Genomic DNA, 20,514 nt, shown 5'->3' on the forward strand with positions numbered 1-20,514 from the left:
TTTTTGTAACTTTTCCCTTTTAATAAAATTATAATGTTAACTTAGTGTGAGTATGTGTACGTAAATGTGTGGGCAAATCATTAAATAGGGGTATCCAATGTAAACATTCTACAGAATGCTTCTACACCTACCTGTATGCTTCTACACCTACCTGTATGGTGTACCTGAACGGCTTCTACACCTACCTGTATGACTTTTGACATGTTATTTAACTTCTCTGTGCCTAGTTTTCTGTTTGTAAAATGCTAATTGATAATGGTACCTACCTCACAGAGTATTATGAGGATTAAATGAGCCAATACACATAATACATTTAGAACTATGCTTGGCAGTGGTTCAGTAATATTAGTCATTATTATTATTACTTCATGTTATCAATTTTTAAATTTTTATTTGTATATTTTCTTAATTTATATCCAACCATCTATATCAACTAGACTTAACCGTTCTTAGTTCATAATACATAAAGAACTTATGTTGTACTTCTCTCCTTCCTTGGTATCGTTATTTTTTTCCAGCTTGACAGAGATCAACATGAGAAGTCCTTAAGCAAACCAACTATAGCAACCCAAGTCCTTAAGCAAACCAATATAAGTCAATACAAGGCTATTGACCTTGGGTGATCAGGGTTCAATGCTAAGAAAATCACTTACATATCTTTAGTTGAAATACAGAATTAAAACCTGGCTCCTTCTGTCCATTTTTACTCCCATCTCCCTACTTACACATGTGTGCACATTCACACATACGCACCCCATCTGTATTCAGCTTGCTGAGGAAAATGAGTGAAAACACTAGTGCAACCATCTTCAAACACATACATGTATAAGGAAAACTGACATTTTATAAAGTTTTTATTTTAGAAATTCTCTAATGAAAAGTCATTTTATGATAAGTTTATCATCTATTTCTCCTTTATAACTAAGCTAATATACTAGATAATATATGTTTTAATTTGTTTTTTTGTTGTTGTTGTTTGTTTGTTTGCTTCTGCCAAATGCATGTTTGTATTTTCAGGTTCTATTCAAAATGAAATTGAAGCAAATATACTTAGATTCTTTTGTTAATATGTTTATTAGTGCTAGATGCCCAAAATATAAAATCTGTGTTCTTTAGGCAGAGAGAGATTTTTCAAATATCAACAAATTGACCAAATGTTTTCTTGTTTTACTCTAATCTGGTTTTTGTTTTTTAAAGATTTTTAGTACTCACTTGTCTTGATTTCTTCCTTTCGATCTAGTATTGAAGTCACAGTTCCACCTATACTTTGTGTATAAGTGAGTGAAACCCTAACTGCTTTGACTTCAGAATCTCATCTGAGATGAGAAACAAGGATTGTCCCTACCTCCTCTGTGGCTTAAATTATCTGTTCTTGAGGGGCGCCTGGGTGGCTCAGTCAGTTAAGTGACCAACTCTGCCTCAGGTCATGATCTTATGGTTCATGGGTTTAAGCCCTACATCAGGCTCTGTGCTGACAGCTCGGTGGAGCCTGGAGCCTGCTTCAGATTCTGTGTCTCCCTCTCTCTCTGCCCCTCCCCCACTAGTGCTTTGCATCTCTCTCTCTCTCTCTCTCTCTCTCTCAAAAATAAACATTAAAAGTTAAAATAAATAAATAATAAATAAATAAAAATAAATTATCTGTTCTTGGAACTGGAATCATCAAAATGATGCATGAAGCACATGTAGATGACTCTAAAACGTAGCACCATTTCCACCCACCAGCAAGTTGCTTTGTCACGTCAGTTGCTCTCAGAGCAGAGCCCAGAAGAAAGTAGATACAGGGCAAACAGGCTTTTAGCTGAAGGGAAACAAAGTGGGATGTTTGTGGAAGGACATACCCAAAGCAGCTTGATGCCAGCTAAATGTTTGAAAAGTAACCCCAAAGGGAGTGTTGGGAGGGAACTGATGACAAAGCTCACCTTCATCACAATTGTGGCCTGGTGCTGTTGTCCGCTCACGTAATGTCTGATTTTAAAAGACACAGGTCCTCTGTGCTATAGAGAAGGTTTCAATGTACGAAAACCCCTTAGATACTGGTTGGCCACTTCATGAAATGCCAAAACCGTAGTTGAGTGCTGAGTTGTAAATGTCCGTGGTGCCTATGAATGAATGTATATTTTCCTGCATGATCATCCATTGTGGTGTTTGTAAGTAGCAAAAAAAATGAGCCTGATTTGTTCTCCTTTGTAGAGCCAGGCCGAGGCCCACTACAAAGGAAGTAAACATGCCAAGAAGGTCAAAGCACTAGAGGCAACGAAAAATAAACCCAAAATGGTTTCTTCCAAGGACAGCGCAAAGGCTAATCCCAGCTGCTCCATCACTCCAATCACAGGCAACAGCTCTGACAAATCAGGTCAATGACACTTTTTGTTCTTTACATTCTTTGTGTTTCTCCTGGTCCCCTGCCCCAACCCTACACTCCTCCCCTCGGCAGTTGCATGTTACTCTCCATGATTTGTTTTTATGATATTAATATGTTTCCTTCACAGGAAGGGTTATGTGTTTGCACGGAATCTAGGCATTTGATATGTTACCATTCCATGTTGTTAAATATATACATTTAAGTATATATATGTGTGTGTGTAAATATATATATATATATATGTATATGTATATATGCATGAAAATAAGCAGAGGCTACTTGGTCACAATGTGTTTAGACAAAAATCAAGAAATGGATCTAATCTAAAATACTGAGTTTATTACCTTTTTATTCACTTTATGTTTGGTTTTTGCTATAGCTATTTTCAGTGAAGGAATTCTTAAAGTTGTTTATTAATAGACATTTTTATATTCTTTTACCGCAGTAAAGGGGAGTGGAGGGGCAAAAAGGTGAAGTTTTCTGAGAGTGGCATTATTGAATGAATCTGGAAATGTGTTCAGTAATAAGAGATTTTGATTTTTGAAGATCTATGTAGAGTTCCCCTCATAGTTACATGAACTTGAGGATTTTAAGGGAGCTATTTAAAAGTTATGAATTGACTAACAGAACTTTACATAATTGGAAATGGGCTACTAGGAAATGCCTCCTAAGAAGAGTCTGTATTTCAGGGGTGCCTGGGTGGCTCAATCAGTTAAGCGTCTGACTTCTGCTCAGGTCATGATTTTGTGGTTCATGAGTTTGATCCCCACATCGGGCTCTGTGTTGACAGCTCAGAGCCCAGAGCCTACTCTGGATTCTGTGTCTCCCTCTCTCTCTGCCCCTACCCCGCTTGTGCTCTGTCTCTCTCTCTTTCTCTCAAAAGTAAATAAACATTAAAAAAAGTAAAAAGACGGGGTGCCTGGGTGGCTCAGTCGGTTAAGTGGCCGACTTCGGCTCAGGTCACGATCTCACGGTCCGTGAGTTCGAGCCCCGCGTCGGGCTCTGTGCTGACAGCTCAGAGCCTGGAGCCTGCTTCCGATTCTGTGTCTCCCTCTCTCTCTGCTCCTCCCCTGTTCATGCTCTGTCTCTCTCTGTCTCAAAAATAAATAAACGTTAAAAAAAAAAAAGTAAAAAAAAAAAGTAAAAAGAAAAAAAAGTTAAAAAAATAAGAGTCTGTATTTCATAGTCCAATGAATCAGCAGTTTTTCTGAGTAGATTCAAACTGAATGACTCAGAAAGAAGAGAAAAAAATCACTCTTCTAGCATGTATATCATGAAATTGGATGTTTAAAAGACTTTCACACACAACTGCCCTTCAGGGAGCAAGAAGGATAAGTAATCTCATTTCACTAACTGAGGAACAGTGTCTATGAAAGGAGACTAACAGATTATATCCCTTTCCCTTATGTTTGACTCTGTCTTCAGGGACCTGTCTGTTGGAAGCGCACGTGCACATGCATGCACACACACAAACACATACACAAACACACTTCTCTTCTGAATCTCTTCTGCTCTTCAAATCCTTGTAAAATTTGAGGGGAAGACTTAACAATGCTTTCCTGTGGTTGTTCAGGGCCTTTGGAGGAGAGCAAATCCACTACTATAAGAGGAACTTTCAGATAGCCTGGTCAGGCAAAAAGACTATTTAGGAAGAGACAATTATTGATCAGGTCCCAGGAATGCTGGTTCTAAGAGCTCTGCAGCCTAGGGTTGAGTTAACCCAAATTTGATAAGAAAACCTTTTTGTTCTTTGTGTGATGGAATCACTAAATCATGTTATCTGATGAACAGATAATACTAGATTATTACATCACACCTCTTCCCTTCTAAAGAATAAAGTCTTTTTTATGTATGTTATGTAATTAATCTTTCACCCAGGTCTATCAGATACTAGGATAAAGCATTATCCACAGTTTACAAAATAGCAAACTAAGGCAAAGTCCATATTGCAGCAGTTATTACTGGAGGTTACCCAGTGTTTGGAAGAACAGGATCCATCATCTCCTGACTTCTTGCCTCGTTTCATTTTCTACAAGATATTGTTGCCTCTATGAAACATACCCTGCCAAAAGTTTTATTACCTGAATTATGCTCTTGAAGCAAAGCAGAACTTATACACAAAATGATAAAACAATGTGAGCCCATTCTTTCAGCTTATTTTGTGTTGCAAGCTAATAGCACAGTTGGTAGGTGTTGTGAATGTTCCAGTATTGCTGTTGTATATGCTCAGTGCTCCCCTTAGTTATATTATTACTTGGGAATTGGGTTTGTCTAGGGATAGTAGCAAAAGTATTGAGTGGAAAGAAAATGTTGAAAATAGAGAAGGATCAACAAAAGTAGAGAAGACAATTAAAAAGAGAAGGAAAGACGTGGAAGAAGAGGAAAGGAAGCATGAAAAAAAAAAGTCAAAGACTAAGATACACAGCCAAGGAAAAAGCAATGTGGAAATAGAAAATCCAAATACAGGGGCCTGGGTCACAATACCTACTCAGAGGCCTGAGTACCTTATACCTACAAGGTACCCAATGAACACATGTGAAAATTTAAACAATTCAAGGGACTTATTCCTACTGTCGAATACTAGTGACAGCTTAGTGAAAGAGACTTTCTAAGCACTTGTGTTTGCCTAGTGAGCATTAAGTACACACTAGGATCAAGTAGGAAAGATAACTGAGGTCTAGAAGAACCGTAGGGGGTGAGAGTAGGGAGAGAGCCACAGAATCTCTTCCTCAGTAGCTATGTGGTGGTCTCTGACCCTGCATCCTCTGCTTCCTCCGCCACTTCTCTATCCACTGCAAAGTACTTGTGGTCTAACAGCATTGGCCTCACTCACTGTGTCATTGTCCAGACTTGGACTAGAAGTAATGGTAACCAGTGACATTTTGGAGTTACCTCATTTTCCATGTTTCTGTACTCAAGATATGTGTAAATTATTTGGTAATTCATTGGTCAGCTTATTCAGATTACTTCTTCCTTTCCCTATGTTTTCTATAAATATTAACACTAATGAACTTATTTTATTTGTTCTGTCATATCCACAAAAGCAATACCAAAGTTGTTGAAAGGTGGCACTACTTAAAAATAAAGTGGGTTGTATTTGCTAAATAGATATTTGTTCTTCTGTCACCTTCAACTGAATATCGGTGTCTAAGCAAGAATTCCCACATGCATTTAGTAGAACTTTCAAGTTAGAAAATTGGAAACTTTGCCCAGCTGAGAAATCTGGTCTAAACAATGTAATGTGTAATCTATTGCTAACTACCTATTTCTGAATCCTTAAAAAGCTCCCACAGCTTTGTCAGAGTCCTAGATTTTTCAGAAACTGGTTTTGATTCCATTTAAAACTCTGTTTTAGAAGAACAGAAGACTTGAAATCCAATCCTTCATAAATAGTCTACATGGAATGTAGAGAGGAAGAGGAAGGGAAAGGGCAGAGGAATAGCGACTATGACACTTAACTGACCAAAATGTTTTATTTGAGACAAATGTTTTATTTGTCTCTAAGAAATCAACCAAAACTTAGATTAAACAGTCACAGTGCAAAGTCATGGTTGACTGCCAATTCTTATGAGACCGAAGTTCCCTAGCATTGGTCTTTCATTTCTGAATGAGGAGTTCCTATCAAGCAGACATGTGCAGTTGCTACAGAGAAAGTTCTTAGATATTTAAATCAAAAGTGAACGTGTTGGTTACTTGATGTCTCAGCCACCAGATTTCAAATATCCAGATGTTCACAGCATCCACGTGACTAGCTAATTCCATTTCCATTCTCACATTTTAGCATCAGTAACTTAGCAATAGAGGACAAATCATGTTCAATCGGCACAAATCTTGAGGGAGAGGAAATAGATATCAAGGAAAGGAACTCCTGGGAGTGGAGCATCCTGGGATTCACCAAACATCAGTCAAGGAAAAGTATTATTTCAGAGTACCTAACAGGGAGCATCGGACCAACAGATAACCTCTGTTTGTTCCTTAAGAGCACAGATTATTTATTCTAAGAAGCAGCCTAACGATCTTCCAAGAGTTAGAAAAGCTTTATTACTTGCTATTTTGGCACTTGGGACAACCTTTTTTTTGTTTGTTTATTTTATGATACATTTGGAGATATAATGTGGCTCATATTGTAGCTGGGTCTGTGCAATACAAGTAGATTTATTTTAACGGAGCTATCAGATATAAAAATTTCAGGGTATCATGGCAAGCTTTCTTTTTTTTCTCTCAGGTCAGTAAACAAAATGAGCTTAAGTTATAAGAGCGTTTATTTCACTTACTGTAAGAAGCTCTGACCACATGATTGAAAAAATTAAATATGTTTCATTAAAGGCAGTTAAAAATAGTTGTCCCATTCACATGTTAGAAGTTGAGGTAGAGTTAAATGTAAAATCCAAAGAAATGGCTTCCTGGTCTCCCAGGATCTATCCCAACTTTTAACGATGCATCAATGGGAGTTCAAAACATGGTAGGAGGGAGGAGAAATGTGCTTTAGGAGAATTAGGGTCAAAACACAGCAAGCATTAAGCAGCTTCAGGAAGATGACTGGGACGTATTAGCCAGACACTCGACCCAAATATCTCCCTGGAGTTCAAGTGTCATAATGCCATATGACAGTACACTTCCCTGTGCTAATATGCCCTGTACATCAAACTGAATGCTCTTTGTGACAGCATTTAACCCCTCGTAACAGGTTCAAAGAAAACCAGAGCCTTCAAAAAAACCCTATTTCTTGAAAATAATAAAATATTTTTATAATCAACCTAATGATAAAATATTGTGATAGTCAACCCTAATGATCCATATGTCTAGTCTTTAGCACTAGATTTTTTTAATTAATTAGATATCAAGTGGGGAAAATCCGTTTCTAGTTCAAAGTATATAAAGCTATTTAGAGCTAAACAGCCTTTAATCAGTTGCTGTCTGAACAGATGAAAGCAGATGGAATGATTCAAAATGCTATAGATATATTTATGAATGCAATTAAGAGCAAAGATAATGAAACCAGCATGTTCTGGTTGAAATATAACAACAGGAACACCTTAAATTCATTCAGTTTACAAAATCCAGTAACATACATTTTTGTATGACCCTCTCAGTAGCCCTGTGACTGTTAGGGCAGAAATTGGTATCCATATTTTATTCATTCATGCAACAAACTTCATGTCCATTTATTTATTCAAGAAATATTTACTATCTATACTAAATAATATTGCATATATGTATATCTGGCCAGATACTAGGGTGCAACAATGAACAGAAAGATATTTTCTTGCCCTCAAAGAGCTTCCAACTTACTGTGTTTTTTTAAATGTGTTAGATATTAGGGCTACAAAGGAAAATAATACATAGTTACCACCTTCAAGCTGCTCTCCAAAATATAGTAATGATGAGGACCATGGATCTAGGAAACATGAAATAGTTTGTGTGAGGTTGCATATCCCAATAGAGTCAGAACAGGAAGTCAGGGCTTCCTGTTCGATGCATATGCCATTACTCCCATTACTTCTAAACTTCTCTTACTTAGGAATAAATACAAGTATCCCAATGGGCCAAGTCAGAAACCACTAAACCACTTTTTTAAGAATTAGTGAGTAGGACCATACTTTAATTTTTTTCCCAAGTTTTATTTAAATTCCAACTACTTAACATGCAGTGCAGTATTAGTTTCAGGTGTAGAATCTAGTGATTCATCACCCACACACAATGCCCGGGTCTCATCAAAAGTGCCCTCCTTAGGGTTGATGGGGGGTGGGAGGGAGGGGAAGGTGGGTGATGGGTATTGAGGAGGTCACCTTTTGGGATGAGCACTGGATGTTTTATGGAAACCAATTTGACAATTTCATATTAAAAAAAAAATGCCCTCCTTAGTACCCAACACCTGTTTAACTCATCCCTTTATATATTATTTTTAAATTACTTGCTGACTATTGATATTTTTCAGTAAAATATATGGCGTTGAAAGAGCCATTAAGGCTTTGTTTTCTTAATAATCCTTAGTTCCTCTGCAGTATGTTGTCTGTAGCATTTAACTGTAATAGAACAAAGCTTTAGAGGTTACAGATCTTTTCCAGGGAAAGTTTGAATGAAAACACTCATTTCAGGTAACTGCCAAATGTTCTCAAAGCTCCAGTTTGACAATTATAGATTTTATGTGTCTAGAGCCAAATATACTCACTGAAATAGAGGTGGACACTGGGTAAGGCATCTCCAATATGGCAGAAACCTTGAACTGACCCCCAAAGGGTCCAGCTGGGTTGTCCTGAACACCGTCCACATTTTCAGTGGCATTCTGAATCGTTCCATCTAAAATATTCCCACTAGGAATAGGGAGATGGTTTTGTTTATCCTATACCCATGACCCTACCATGGGAACTGTGAGATGACAGTGTCAGAAAAGACAAAAGAAGGAAGGAAAGAGGACAGAATACCTCAGAACAGCTCATTTTAGTCTTCAGCATATTGTGCTTTTGCATTGAGGCAATTCCTCAAGTATGAACCCAAAATAGTTATCAACTTACCTGCAAAGTCTGTAGTTTAGCTTTTTATGGTTACCCTATTGCTTTACAAAAGTGTATTTTCAGTTTCGTCGAAGAGTCTTTCTGCCGAGGATACAAATGGAGAGACCCTCGCCTCGTCATTTTTATGGGTTCCCCTGTGTGTTTCATAGTTTTTATGTGTTGTTACAAATGGGGCCAAGTTTTCCAAATGACAACTTCTCATTTCCTCTGACGGTCACAGGACTCCATCGATTAGCCAGCAAGGTCTTTGTAACTGCCTCCTCCCCCCTTTCTGTCTCTAGCAACAGGACCTTGTGCTGTTTAGTAGAAGAAAATGATAGTTTTCAGCTTTGACAGCATCTGTCATTTATAGACAAGTGCCATCATAAATTTGGCATACATCTATCCGAATCCAGGAGGCCGAGATTTAGTATCCCTCATAAAATAATAGATTAACTATATTTATGACAAACATCTTAAGTCTGAAATTCTGGGGTACAATCATGTAGAACATAAATTGAGTCCCATCTGTCTAAAGAGAACATACCATTATACTAAGGCTCATATTTTCATGAAATGTACATATATCATTAAGACTTTCAAAGTCAATTTAAAAAATGAAACTGCCTCCATCTTTGCCCATGCACCTTGAATTTGACAACAGCATCCTGCCAGGCAAGGCTGCAGATTCTTAGAGAGTTAAGTGTTGTCATACTCTAGAAACTAACTTCTGAAACTTTTGAGCATTTTATATTGCTTCCAAATCATACTGAGCATTTATTGTTAGTTTCTCGACTTCTGAAAACTATTTCCTAACATTGCTCTAAGAAAGTGAAGCAAAAGTTGAGACTCACTTATGATTTACTGAAGCTCTATTAACCTATAATTTACTTGGGACATGTTATAAACAATTCCAAGAAGCAAAACCTCAGATATCTCCTTGTTAAGGCTTATATTACTATCAAAAACTTTTCTCATCTTTAGACATAGCATTTTAACCGGTATTCATCTCTTTTGATTACACTTATTTACAACCCTTCTGCATTGACAAGATACTGGAACATAAGAGGATTTTGTGTGTACATTGAATAATTTTATAAATGCACCACCATAAATGCCCCTAAGATTTTAATGAAGGTTACTGCATCCATTTTATTACATTCCACTTTTTACTTCAGGAAAAATTCTCTTATAGTGAAATATTTTTTTGAGATTGGATGGATGATCAAATAGAATCACTCAATAAACATTTGTAGATTCTTTGTTCAGGGCACTGGTACTAGGCGCTTTGGGGGATTCTAGGCCCAGTTCTGATGGTACCACACTAATTTAGCTTTATAGTATAAAGCTTAAAGTGTTTTGCATAGAAACATTTATAAAGTATTTTCCACTTCCCTGACTTCTTTCTGCGAGAATCAGGTTTACTGTTGTGGAAACTGGCATGGCATCACACATTAATAGCTTGGTGTTCTCATTTTTATAGGCCAGCTCTATCAGAATAAAATATGCTGTGGTGGTAAAAATGGTCTGTAATCTGTGTTGTCCAATATGAGTGCCATGAGCCACATATAGCTATTCAGGACTTGAAATGTGGCTTGTGCTACTGAGAAGCTGAGTATTTAATTTTATTTAATTTTAAGTACTACACATGACTACTGAATTGGACAGCACATCTGTGGACCATGGTACTCTCTGCTGTTTTAACTAGCCATGACTCCAGAAAAGGCATTCAATTCTCCAAGCCTGTTTTCTCCTCTGTAAACTAGGAATAGTGCGCTCCCTGCATCACAGTGGTGTTTTGTGGATCAAATAAAGTGACTTTGAAAGAGCATTGCAAAATGTAAAGCATAATAAAAATGCCCATTGTTGATATTCTTAGTTTTGAGTTGTTGTTTTTTTTAACCTCTTGTGGAGTGGCCCCTTCCTGCTGCCATCAGTGAGAGGTGACAGGTGGCCCTTGTAGTGGTCAGCTATCATCATCTGCCATTATGCTGTACCTAATATAGTTGATTCTAGAGAGCCAGATCCAATCTTATTAGACTTACCTGCAAAAATAATTTTAACAGCAGTACTACTAATAATTAATGTGTAACTGAATGATTATTGTGTGTCTGATATTTACATGCTAAATGTTTTATGTATACTATCTTAATTAATAATACGGTCCTCTGATGGATACTAGAAAGTGAGACATAACAAGGGGAAATGATGGCTCAGAGTCATCCAGAGAGAAAATAGCTTCAAGCCAGATTCCCACCCAGGCAGCCTCTCAGATTCACTACCATGATATGCCACCTTTGAATAAAGGTCCATGAACTATAACTGCATGTGCTTTCTGAAGGCGATTTGAGATTTTTTTCCACTAAGTGATAATTCTAGAAGTCTGACACTTCAGAAAGGGGTGTTATTTCTATCCCCACCCTGTTTTACAGCTGGTTTTATTTTTGAAAAATCAAGTTTTGAGTGGCTTTGAATAAGGACATATTAACCACAGTATGATTTTTGCGTGCCATTTACATACCTTGCATGTGAGCTTGAACTCACACAGATTAGCTCCACTTCTCACTGACCAGCTAACCTTAACCAAATCATGTTCTCTGACCTGTTTCCCCACCTATAAGATGGGAGGGCTCATACCTACCTCCCAGAGTTTTGGGGATTAATGAACTAATAATGCCTGCTTCAGTGCCTATCATGTAACAGACACTCGATAAATGCTAGCCATAAAAAGCAACCATTGTTCAAAGAACTTTCCCAGCCCTGTCCTTTTGATTCTATGATCATTTCATGCCATGCTGCCATGCAACAGTGACCTGAACTTACATTTCTCTTTATGTGCTTATTTTATTATCTCATGGCAATTATTAACACTTGTGTTTTCCTTCCAGATATCAAGGCTTGATGAGCCTGACTCTCCCAGTGGGATATGTAAATATATAGGGAAGGTCCTTCTTGGTCTTCCTCACATTTTTATAAATGGAGGAAATGTCTTTCTACTCCTTCTCCCACAGGTTAATGTAGTTCATCCATCATGGCCACTGTGGCTCCGGGTACTTTGTCCTGCACATGGCAGTCACAGAGTTAGCATATATTAAATTAATACCATTAAAAAGAATTTAATGGGGAAGCTGTAACACCTTCCCTAGACTATGGACAGGGCAAGAAGACCCTGGTTAGCTCTTTTTCCTTCATCTTCAATAAGATGCATGCCCCACCTCCTAGGTCAACAAACTGCTCTATGCACAGTTACAGTGCTACAAGAAAGGACAACCCAACATACCTCCATTTGTTGAGAGAGAAACCTGGGTGCTCCCTGTGGAGAAGCAGCCGTCTGGAGACAGGATTGGCTACTGAGGAGGAGAGGGGTGGTGTAATCAGAATAAGAAACACGCTCCTGCCTAACAAGTCCCTTCTGGCATTTATGTCAGTAAATGAGAAACTTGTCAGCTCATACATTTTGTTTCTGGCTTCTTGCAAAACATTTTCTTAGTGTGCAATTTTTTAATAATTTCTGTATGCGGGGCGCCTGGGTGGCTCAGTCAGTTGAGCAGCCGACTTCGGCTCAGGTCATGATCTCGCGGTCTGTGAGTTTGAGCCCCGTGTCGGGCTCTGTGCTGACAGCTCAGAGCCTGGAGCCTGTTTCAGATTCTGTGTCTCCCTCTCTCTAACCCTCCCCCATTCATGCTCTGTCTCTCTCTGTCTCAAAAATAAGTAAACATTAAAAAATAATAATAATAATAATAATAATAATTTCTGTATGCTATCAACTAGTTAGCCTCTACAAAATATGTGCTTTGTTTTCTTTCAAATATGAAATGACATAAATACTAGAATTTCTTGTCATAATAGAGATTATTTTATTCTTTGCTTTCAAATATTTAAACTTCCGTCAGAATTTTATGATAATTTTTATTCATTTGATTAGCCAAATGGTCATATTTAAGTTAAAACAATTTGCCTTTCCTAGGACAATATCTTTGTTCTTACTTCTCCATTAATAAATAAAATATTTTCACTTAATGGGAAATTAGGGTGCCACATTTTGAGTTAAGGAAAAGTTATTTATTTTATTCTTTTCAAGAAAAATTTTATCCAGTCTTTTGATTAATCCATAAGAATAATAATTAATAACTAGTAAAGTTTTTAAGTATTTTGAAAATTCATTAGTAGATGTTCTGTTTATGTTACTTATGGCATTTTAAATTGAGAAAACTCTTTTTTAAATTTTTTTAACTGTATTTATTTTGAGAGAGACAGAAATAGTGCGAGCAGGTAAGGGACAGAGGGAGAGGGAGAGAAATCTGAGGCAGGCTCTGTGTTGTCAGCTGCAGAGCCCAATCGCAGGGCTCAAACCCACGAACCTTGAGATCATGACCTGAGCCATAACCAAGAGTCGGATGTTCAACCAACTGAGTCACCCAGCACCCCAAATTGAGAAAACTCTTTTGGAAAGCAGCATCATAGAATAAGTCAAAAACCATGAAAACATTTATTCCATTCATTTAACCGTTAATTTCTCTTCCTACAATTTATGCCAAGGAAATAATTCTAAATACAAAGCAAGAAAAATAAAATGTTACATATGAAAATGCCTCCTGTAGCATTATTTGTATTAATGACAGGTGGAAGCAAAATGATCAGTAGAGGGAAGTTATTTCAGTAAAGTCCTTATACCCGATAAAATATGCAGCTTTACAGTAAGTAAAAGCAACATAAAAATGCATATAATACGCTAAATCAAAAAGTTAAAAAATATATTAAATCAAAAGTTACAAAATGGCCTGTCTATGTATGTGTTATTAAGCCCCCACTGCATGCTCTGTGTCGTACTAGGCACTGGGTATATGATGGTGGATTAGGCAGACTTGGGCCTTGCCATCATGACAGCATACTCTCTGGAAAGGTGAATACCGAACAAGTGATGACAAGCTTAATGAAAAGAGAGAGACGTTGATCTTGTCTGGGAAGGAAAGGAACACCTCGGCAGGGGATTTAAGCTCTCTTTGCCTGGTAAGAAAGATGTCGGCCCTGCAAACAGGGGCCCAGATCTGGGGGTGGAAGAGAAGAGGATTCTCATCAGAGGGACCGGTTCTCCATAGGACTTTAGCTGTGAAAGCCTATCTGGTTTAAATAATTGAACCAATGAAAGGACACTTGGGGACAGAGAAGGGAATTTAGGATGTTGGTTTAAAAAAAAAAAAAGTGATTGAAACGATAGCTAGAAACAGAAAGAAGGCAGAATGAAGTAATGGGCATAAACACAAAAGTTCTTAATCTCTTTTGGTACCATGGATACCTGTGGCCGACTAGCAGCCTAGTCTCAGAATGATGTTCATATTTGTTTTCGTTTTTTTTTTTTAAGTAATCTCTACGACCAACGTGGGGTTCGAACTTGTGACCCTGAGATCAGAGTCTCTTGCTCCACGCAACTGAGCCAGCCAGGTGCCCTTCAGAATAATGTTTTTAAGTCCATAAAATTAACTTGTACTTTTACAAAGGAAACCAACTACAATAAATACAGTTGTCAAATGTTTGTTATGATATAGTAACATAGCAATAATGTGTTAAATAAGATCTAGCAACAGGTATAATATCTACCATAATTTTGAAGTAATGATGAGGCACAGTGTTTCAAGCTTTTTATGACAACTGTAATATCTGATGACAAGATCTTATTCCTATTGGTGGACATAGTCACAGGTACTGCTAAGACTGCTATAGTTTTTTGCCTTCGTTTATAATTGAAGAAAACGCTAAATTTTTATCAGAGATAAATGAAAATAAAGGTACATTTTCTTGCCACTCAAGTTCATGGATTCTGTGAATTCATGGGCCCCTTGGATGTCTATAGACTCCCTTGGTTAAAAACTCCTATTTAGGGGAGACTGGGTGGCTTAGTTTGTTAGGTGTCCAACTTCAGCTCAGGTCATGATCTCATGGTTCATGGATTTGAGCCCCATGTCGGGCTCTGTGCTGACAGCTCAGATTCTGGAGCCTGCTTCAGATTCTGTGTCTCCCTCTCTCTCTGCCCCTCCCCTCTTCACATTCTGTGTCCCTCTCTCTCTCAAAAATGAATACACATTAAAAAAATCATTTAAAAAAATCCTCCTATTTAGTGTGAGAGGCTATGGTTTTTTTTTTTTCCTCTATTTCTAAATACTGTGTTATTTGCACAATAACTTCCAATGATTTGATGAGTTTATATATCTCAGGGCACAGGTCAGATGGGAAAGAAACTTTTAGCCATAAGTCCCCATGTCACAGTATTCCCAAGGGATCTAGATGATGAGAAACTCTAGACAAGCCCCTTTGGGCACTCAGGCCTCTGGAATTAACATCACTTTTTAGAGGAGACTTTCTGTGGTCAACAGACTTTCTCCTGCGACCCATAGACCTTAAATATAAAGCTACCTTTGACAATTTCATAATAAAGTAGATTGAATTTAGGCACAAATGCTAGACTCAAAATGTGAAAGTATGATTGGCTTTTAGCACTATATTTTTTAAGAGGATTGGTAGCTTTTTTACACCTGAGAAGTCCAGCTCCTGAATGTCTGCAGTCTCCTTAGGACAGGCAGTACCCGGGTAGGTCCGTGAACAGTGACAGCCCGTACCTATCTCCATGGAGCAGCCTAAGGCGATGAGCTTGTTTGAAGAAAGTAATTTTTTTTTTGTATTTTCTCTATTAAATAAAGATACAATTTTTTAAATGAAGAAAGACTCCGTTTCCTCAGTCCCTCTCAAGCTGACCTTTCCATTGTCAGTGTGCACCCCACTCTACCTAGAGTTTCAAAGCTAACACCTAATCTCTGCATCTAGAAGGAAAGACGTGGGAGGAGCAGAATTCAAATGTTTTTCCTTATACCTTATGAATCGATGTTTCCTCTGTAAAGGGCCATTCATTTAGAAGAAAAAGAACCTGCTCCTCATTCCACCTAGAAAATTAGTTTTTAATCTTATTCCTGGCTTTTGAATCATTATTGGACCTACTCCCTGGGGACTTGATTTGAGTGACAGGAGTTACTTATTCTGTTTTCCATAATAAAGCTGCCTCAGAAATAACTGTTTCACATCTCTCAGTGACAAATCGGAAAAGGGGCAATTTTTCAACGTGGAAAATTTGAAATATGATTTCTCTATTGTACAAGTCAAATGCCTAGAAAACTACACAAAATAGGAGAAAGCTGTTCATTAGATTCAAACTCCAGCAAGCCAGCCCTCTTTTGTGCTCCCTTAGGAGAGTGACACGTTCACTAATATCAGTGCCAGCTCATTGATACAGAGTGTAGGCTGCCAGCTTTTAACAAGGAGATATTTGGAGGGGCCACTGTTTTATCTGAATGTGAGACTGGCAGCTTCTGCTCCCCAGCCAAGTGGCATGAAGGACAACAGGGCAATTGTCGTGCAGAGCTGGGCAATGACTATCATTTCATTGGGCCACAGACTCACTGCGTGGTATAGCCCAATGACCAGAACCAAACTGACATGGGCTTTCAAATGGGAAGACCAGGATATCCTAACTCAGGATTGTAGTCTAGCAGAAAATTACAGCACAGGACCTATTTTGGACTTACAAAATTGGCCACCTAACTTTCATGGATCCTAAGTTACTTAAAATAAATAAGCTTGTTGTTGTTGTTGTTGTTGTTGTTTTTAACGTAAGGACATACAGATAATGATTCTGTGAAGAGTCACTTTAATTCATAGACAATTTTCCCTGCTTCCAGGATTAGTCTAAAGGCCAAGATTTGAAAATCACACGTAAACATAGTTAATTAGGAATTAGCAAGCTTCACAGTGATCAACTGTGCTTGAAGAGGCAGTGTTTCAGGGATTTAGCTGGAGGCATGATAATGCAGCATTAGATGTAAAAGGCTCCATCAGGATCAGCTTGACCCAATGTATAATATTTAAGTGCCCTGAGAATTTTAAAAACTAGCTTTAACTTCCATGTCTATTATTGGTTTTTTGTGTCTCTGAGCTTGTCATATAAGTACTCTATGTTGTTTTCCACATCTGCAAAATGGCATAAGCCATATAAAGAACTCTTTCTGTTTCCAAAGGTGGTTGAGCAGCTCACCCTCAAGTGAGGGATTCAGATCAGACATTTTCCAACAAGAAGTCCTGTGACTAATAAAGCAAGTCAGCTAGCCTAGTAGGTGTTGTGAGATAAACCAGCCTATACTGTACTATGGTGGGCAATGCTTGAGGACACCTGGAATCAGATCAAATCTAAATGAGGAGTCTAGTTGGAAGGAGCTAAATAGGTGACTAGAGGACTCCAAAAGTACTGGGTCAATCTCCGGCCACCTGTCATAAACGTTATGTGCCTTGGGGATCTGGGTTGGCCATGAATGATATCGTCAGTAAGACACAAAGTCTGCAAAATGACACCTTCAGTAATGGATATCTATTATCTAAAAGGGTGGGGAAAATTAGATAATGGCATAAGTCATAGTATTTGAAATTTCTGAACGAATATTATTGCATAAATATATCAATCATGTAATTGTTGATAACTCAAATGAATATACTCTGATGTTATTGGTTAATGACTGCTTACTACATTGCCAAAGTGGGTTGTTGAGCTACAACCATCTCATGAGTCTCCCAACATAAGAACCATAGTGTTGCTATGACTGAAACCTTGCCATGGTGACAGGGTATCAGTTTAGTTGCAAAGAGGATGGGCTATACTTTGATGATAATTTGTTTTCACGTGTGCTTCACGCTTATTGTTTATATGCAGGTTTGTGTAGGATTCCTAATAAAGGAGATAATAAAATCTATAGATTTGTTCATTTTATCAAATCAAAAAATTTGACCTGACACATGTACTTGTTGTTATGACTCTGTCCTAGTACATCTCAAGGATGTATTCTTAAGAGAATTGTTTCAACCTCAAATGACATTAAATATTTGTTGCATATATATATCTTCAGCAACAATGATACAAGTATTTTATATAATCAGTGGTGGAAATATCTGTTCTATCTATGTTTATTTCACTGGTTATGATTTGGCCATTAACAGTGAATTTCTACTATTTTTATTTGTGAAGCTAAAAGGCACTGCATTAATTTAACATTCTTTATTTCATCATATTATTGCCCACCAATGGCTTTCTGTACACTGGGAACACAGATGAATTAGGGCATTGTTGTAGGACTCAAGAATATCTCTATCCTGGTAATAATTTTAATTGTGAAGAAATGACAGTTAATGCAAGGTCAACATATAATTATATGAAGAGGTTTATGAGAACATACGGAAGGGGAAAAGAGAGGAGATGGGCTTGGGGACTAGAGGTAGTATGATCTAGAAAGAAATTTTATAGTAATCCACAGTGAATATTGAGGGCCTAAAATGAAGCAGTGGCACACAGTAGATGCTGAGTCAATGTCTGCTGGATAAGGCTGATAGAATAAATATTTAGAAGATAATATCAATAAACTTAGGCCATTTATTACACATAGAAGCTAAGAGAAGGAAGAATTCAAGAGTTATTGCTGGCAGGCCTGACATACAACTAGTAATGTCATTGATTAAAATGGGGACTGCTTGGAAGGGCCCTTATGTGGAACATATAATTCATTCAGTACCAGGCATGTTGAATTTGAAATATGCATGAAACTTCTAAAAATAGATGTCCCACAGACTATTAGGGGCAAAACATCTCGAACCTGCGAGGAATGTAGAGATTTCACCTATGGATTTAGGAATCTATGTCAATGTGCTAGAAGAGGTTATTGGAATGAATTAGATCATATAACACCCAAAAGAGGACATGAGTGCAATCTTGAGTCATGCCAACACTTAGGGGCAGGCAAAAGAACAGGAGCTGGTGAAGGGGACCTAGAGTAAGGCTTAGAGAACCAGGCAAGGCCAGTGGTTGTGGGCATCAAGGGGGAAAAGCATTTCAGGAAGAGACTTGTACCCAATACACGGGAAGACTGGAGAGACACCATGGGTTTTGCAGGAAGGTAAGGATAAACAGGAAGAAAGGAAGTGGGAGAACCACATCCCATGACCACTTAAGTCCTGCACCAGAGGGAAGATAGTGGAACACTCCAGCAATGAACCAAGTCAGGGAATGACTGTTGGAACATGGAGTTTTCAGCATTTTGTAAACAGAAAGAAAGAACCCAGTACAAAGAAAGTAGCCAAAACTATAGGAAAGAGAGAAGAAATGTAAAAGATAGAGAGACAGGTGGAAGTATATACCTCTTCCTCAGAGATGTAAAGAAAATAGGTGCAGACAGAAGAAAATGTAACATCAGGGACAAACTCATTCAGCTTCCTCATTTCTCTACAAAACGGGAGACCAGACATTTGCTAATGAGAGGTTGGTGATATCAGTAGGGAACTTAAGAAGGATACATTTTTCCATGGGGAAGCTGACTGACTGTGTTTCTTCCCTTTAATAGAATCACTTTTTTCCCATTTGTCTGATTTATTGACCTGTTCTTCAGGTATATAACTCTTCACTATAGATGTTTCTAATTTAAGCAAATCTAATCCGTAAGATCATAGAATTTTAAAATAAAGGTATGGGATTATTGCATTGCCAAAAGAACTCTGTTTCAAAAAAAAATCTTTTAAATAGTGCATTCAAATAGTTCAAGGTCTTTTTGCACATACATTCCAGGAAAACATCTAATAAACAAAAGGAGGTAGAGTGACTGCTGTATCTGATTGTTATCTGCAGGGTTGGTCTTTCCTTCGTGCTCTTTTAGTGCAGTCCTGCTATACTACAAATGAATATCCCTTTCTTTGTGCATCCACCAATAGAGTGATGTGCTAGCATCTGTCCATCTTTTATTACATTTTGTTTAGCAAAGGACTCCAAGGTACCAAACTGGCTTGTTCATCTTGTAGTTTGTGTGCTGCTGCCTTTTCTACCCCCTCCCCTCCAGAATCCATTAACTATCTTAATGCACTCCACTTTGAGCTTTAAAATATCTGTCATCAGTTGGTGGCTTCCGTCACTTTTACTGTGTCAAACGTGTAGATAAGGAGAGGACAAATGAAGCAAGGAGTTAGGAAGACTTCTACAGTTACACCAATCGACAAACATACAGATTTGCAATATTATTTGATTTGGGGTTTGGGGGTTTTTTTGGTCTGACACAGAGCCCTGTCGGCTTTTTAGCCTCATCTCTCTCAAGACTGCATAACTAGTAAGAAAGTACGTACTGTGGCTGACACCCATCAATTTCTCATTATTCAGAAAATGGGAAGATAAAACAGAGGAGAACGATTTCAGAATTCCTTATCAAAGTGTCCTAACTTGGTTTAGTGAGTGTTAAGCAGTAATGTGGGCATTGCTTTGTTTTTTGCAATAATAATGAGATGTTGGACAAAGTGCTTGTGAATATAGGAAAGCATATGACCCGCGGTCCTTTCACTGCATGCCTCTATTGCTAGTTCCTTCTAGTGAAATATTAAGTATAAAAAGGAAAATGTAATTGTACAAAGAAGTGACAAGCAGTATATTTTGGTGACCTCAGAAAGTACAAAGAATAATTCTGTTAAAGTTGTGTCCTTGGTTTCCCGAGCACTTGTCTCAAGTTAGGGGGGGAAAAATGAGCACAAGATTTGACCAAGCACTTCACCAAAGAAGGTATGTAATCAACCAATAAAAATAGGCAAAGGTGT

At 37.8% G+C, this 20,514-nt stretch overlaps 1 protein-coding gene across 6 annotated transcripts in view; it reads left to right on the plus strand.

Annotated features, from left to right (window-relative positions):
• Positions 1-20,514, plus strand: part of ZNF385B (zinc finger protein 385B) — a 317,841-nt gene that overhangs the window by 284,304 nt on the left and 13,023 nt on the right. For all 6 annotated transcript variants that reach the window (XM_049615419.1, XM_049615421.1, XM_049615420.1 and 3 more), the window contains one exon: positions 2,191-2,353. In XM_049615419.1, the coding sequence (XP_049471376.1) occupies positions 2,191-2,353 (163 nt within the window). The remainder of the gene's footprint in view (positions 1-2,190; positions 2,354-20,514) is intronic.

The sequence above is a fragment of the Panthera uncia genome, assembly GCF_023721935.1.
Source record: "Panthera uncia isolate 11264 chromosome C1 unlocalized genomic scaffold, Puncia_PCG_1.0 HiC_scaffold_3, whole genome shotgun sequence".
NCBI classification, from domain to species: Eukaryota; Metazoa; Chordata; class Mammalia; order Carnivora; family Felidae; genus Panthera; species Panthera uncia.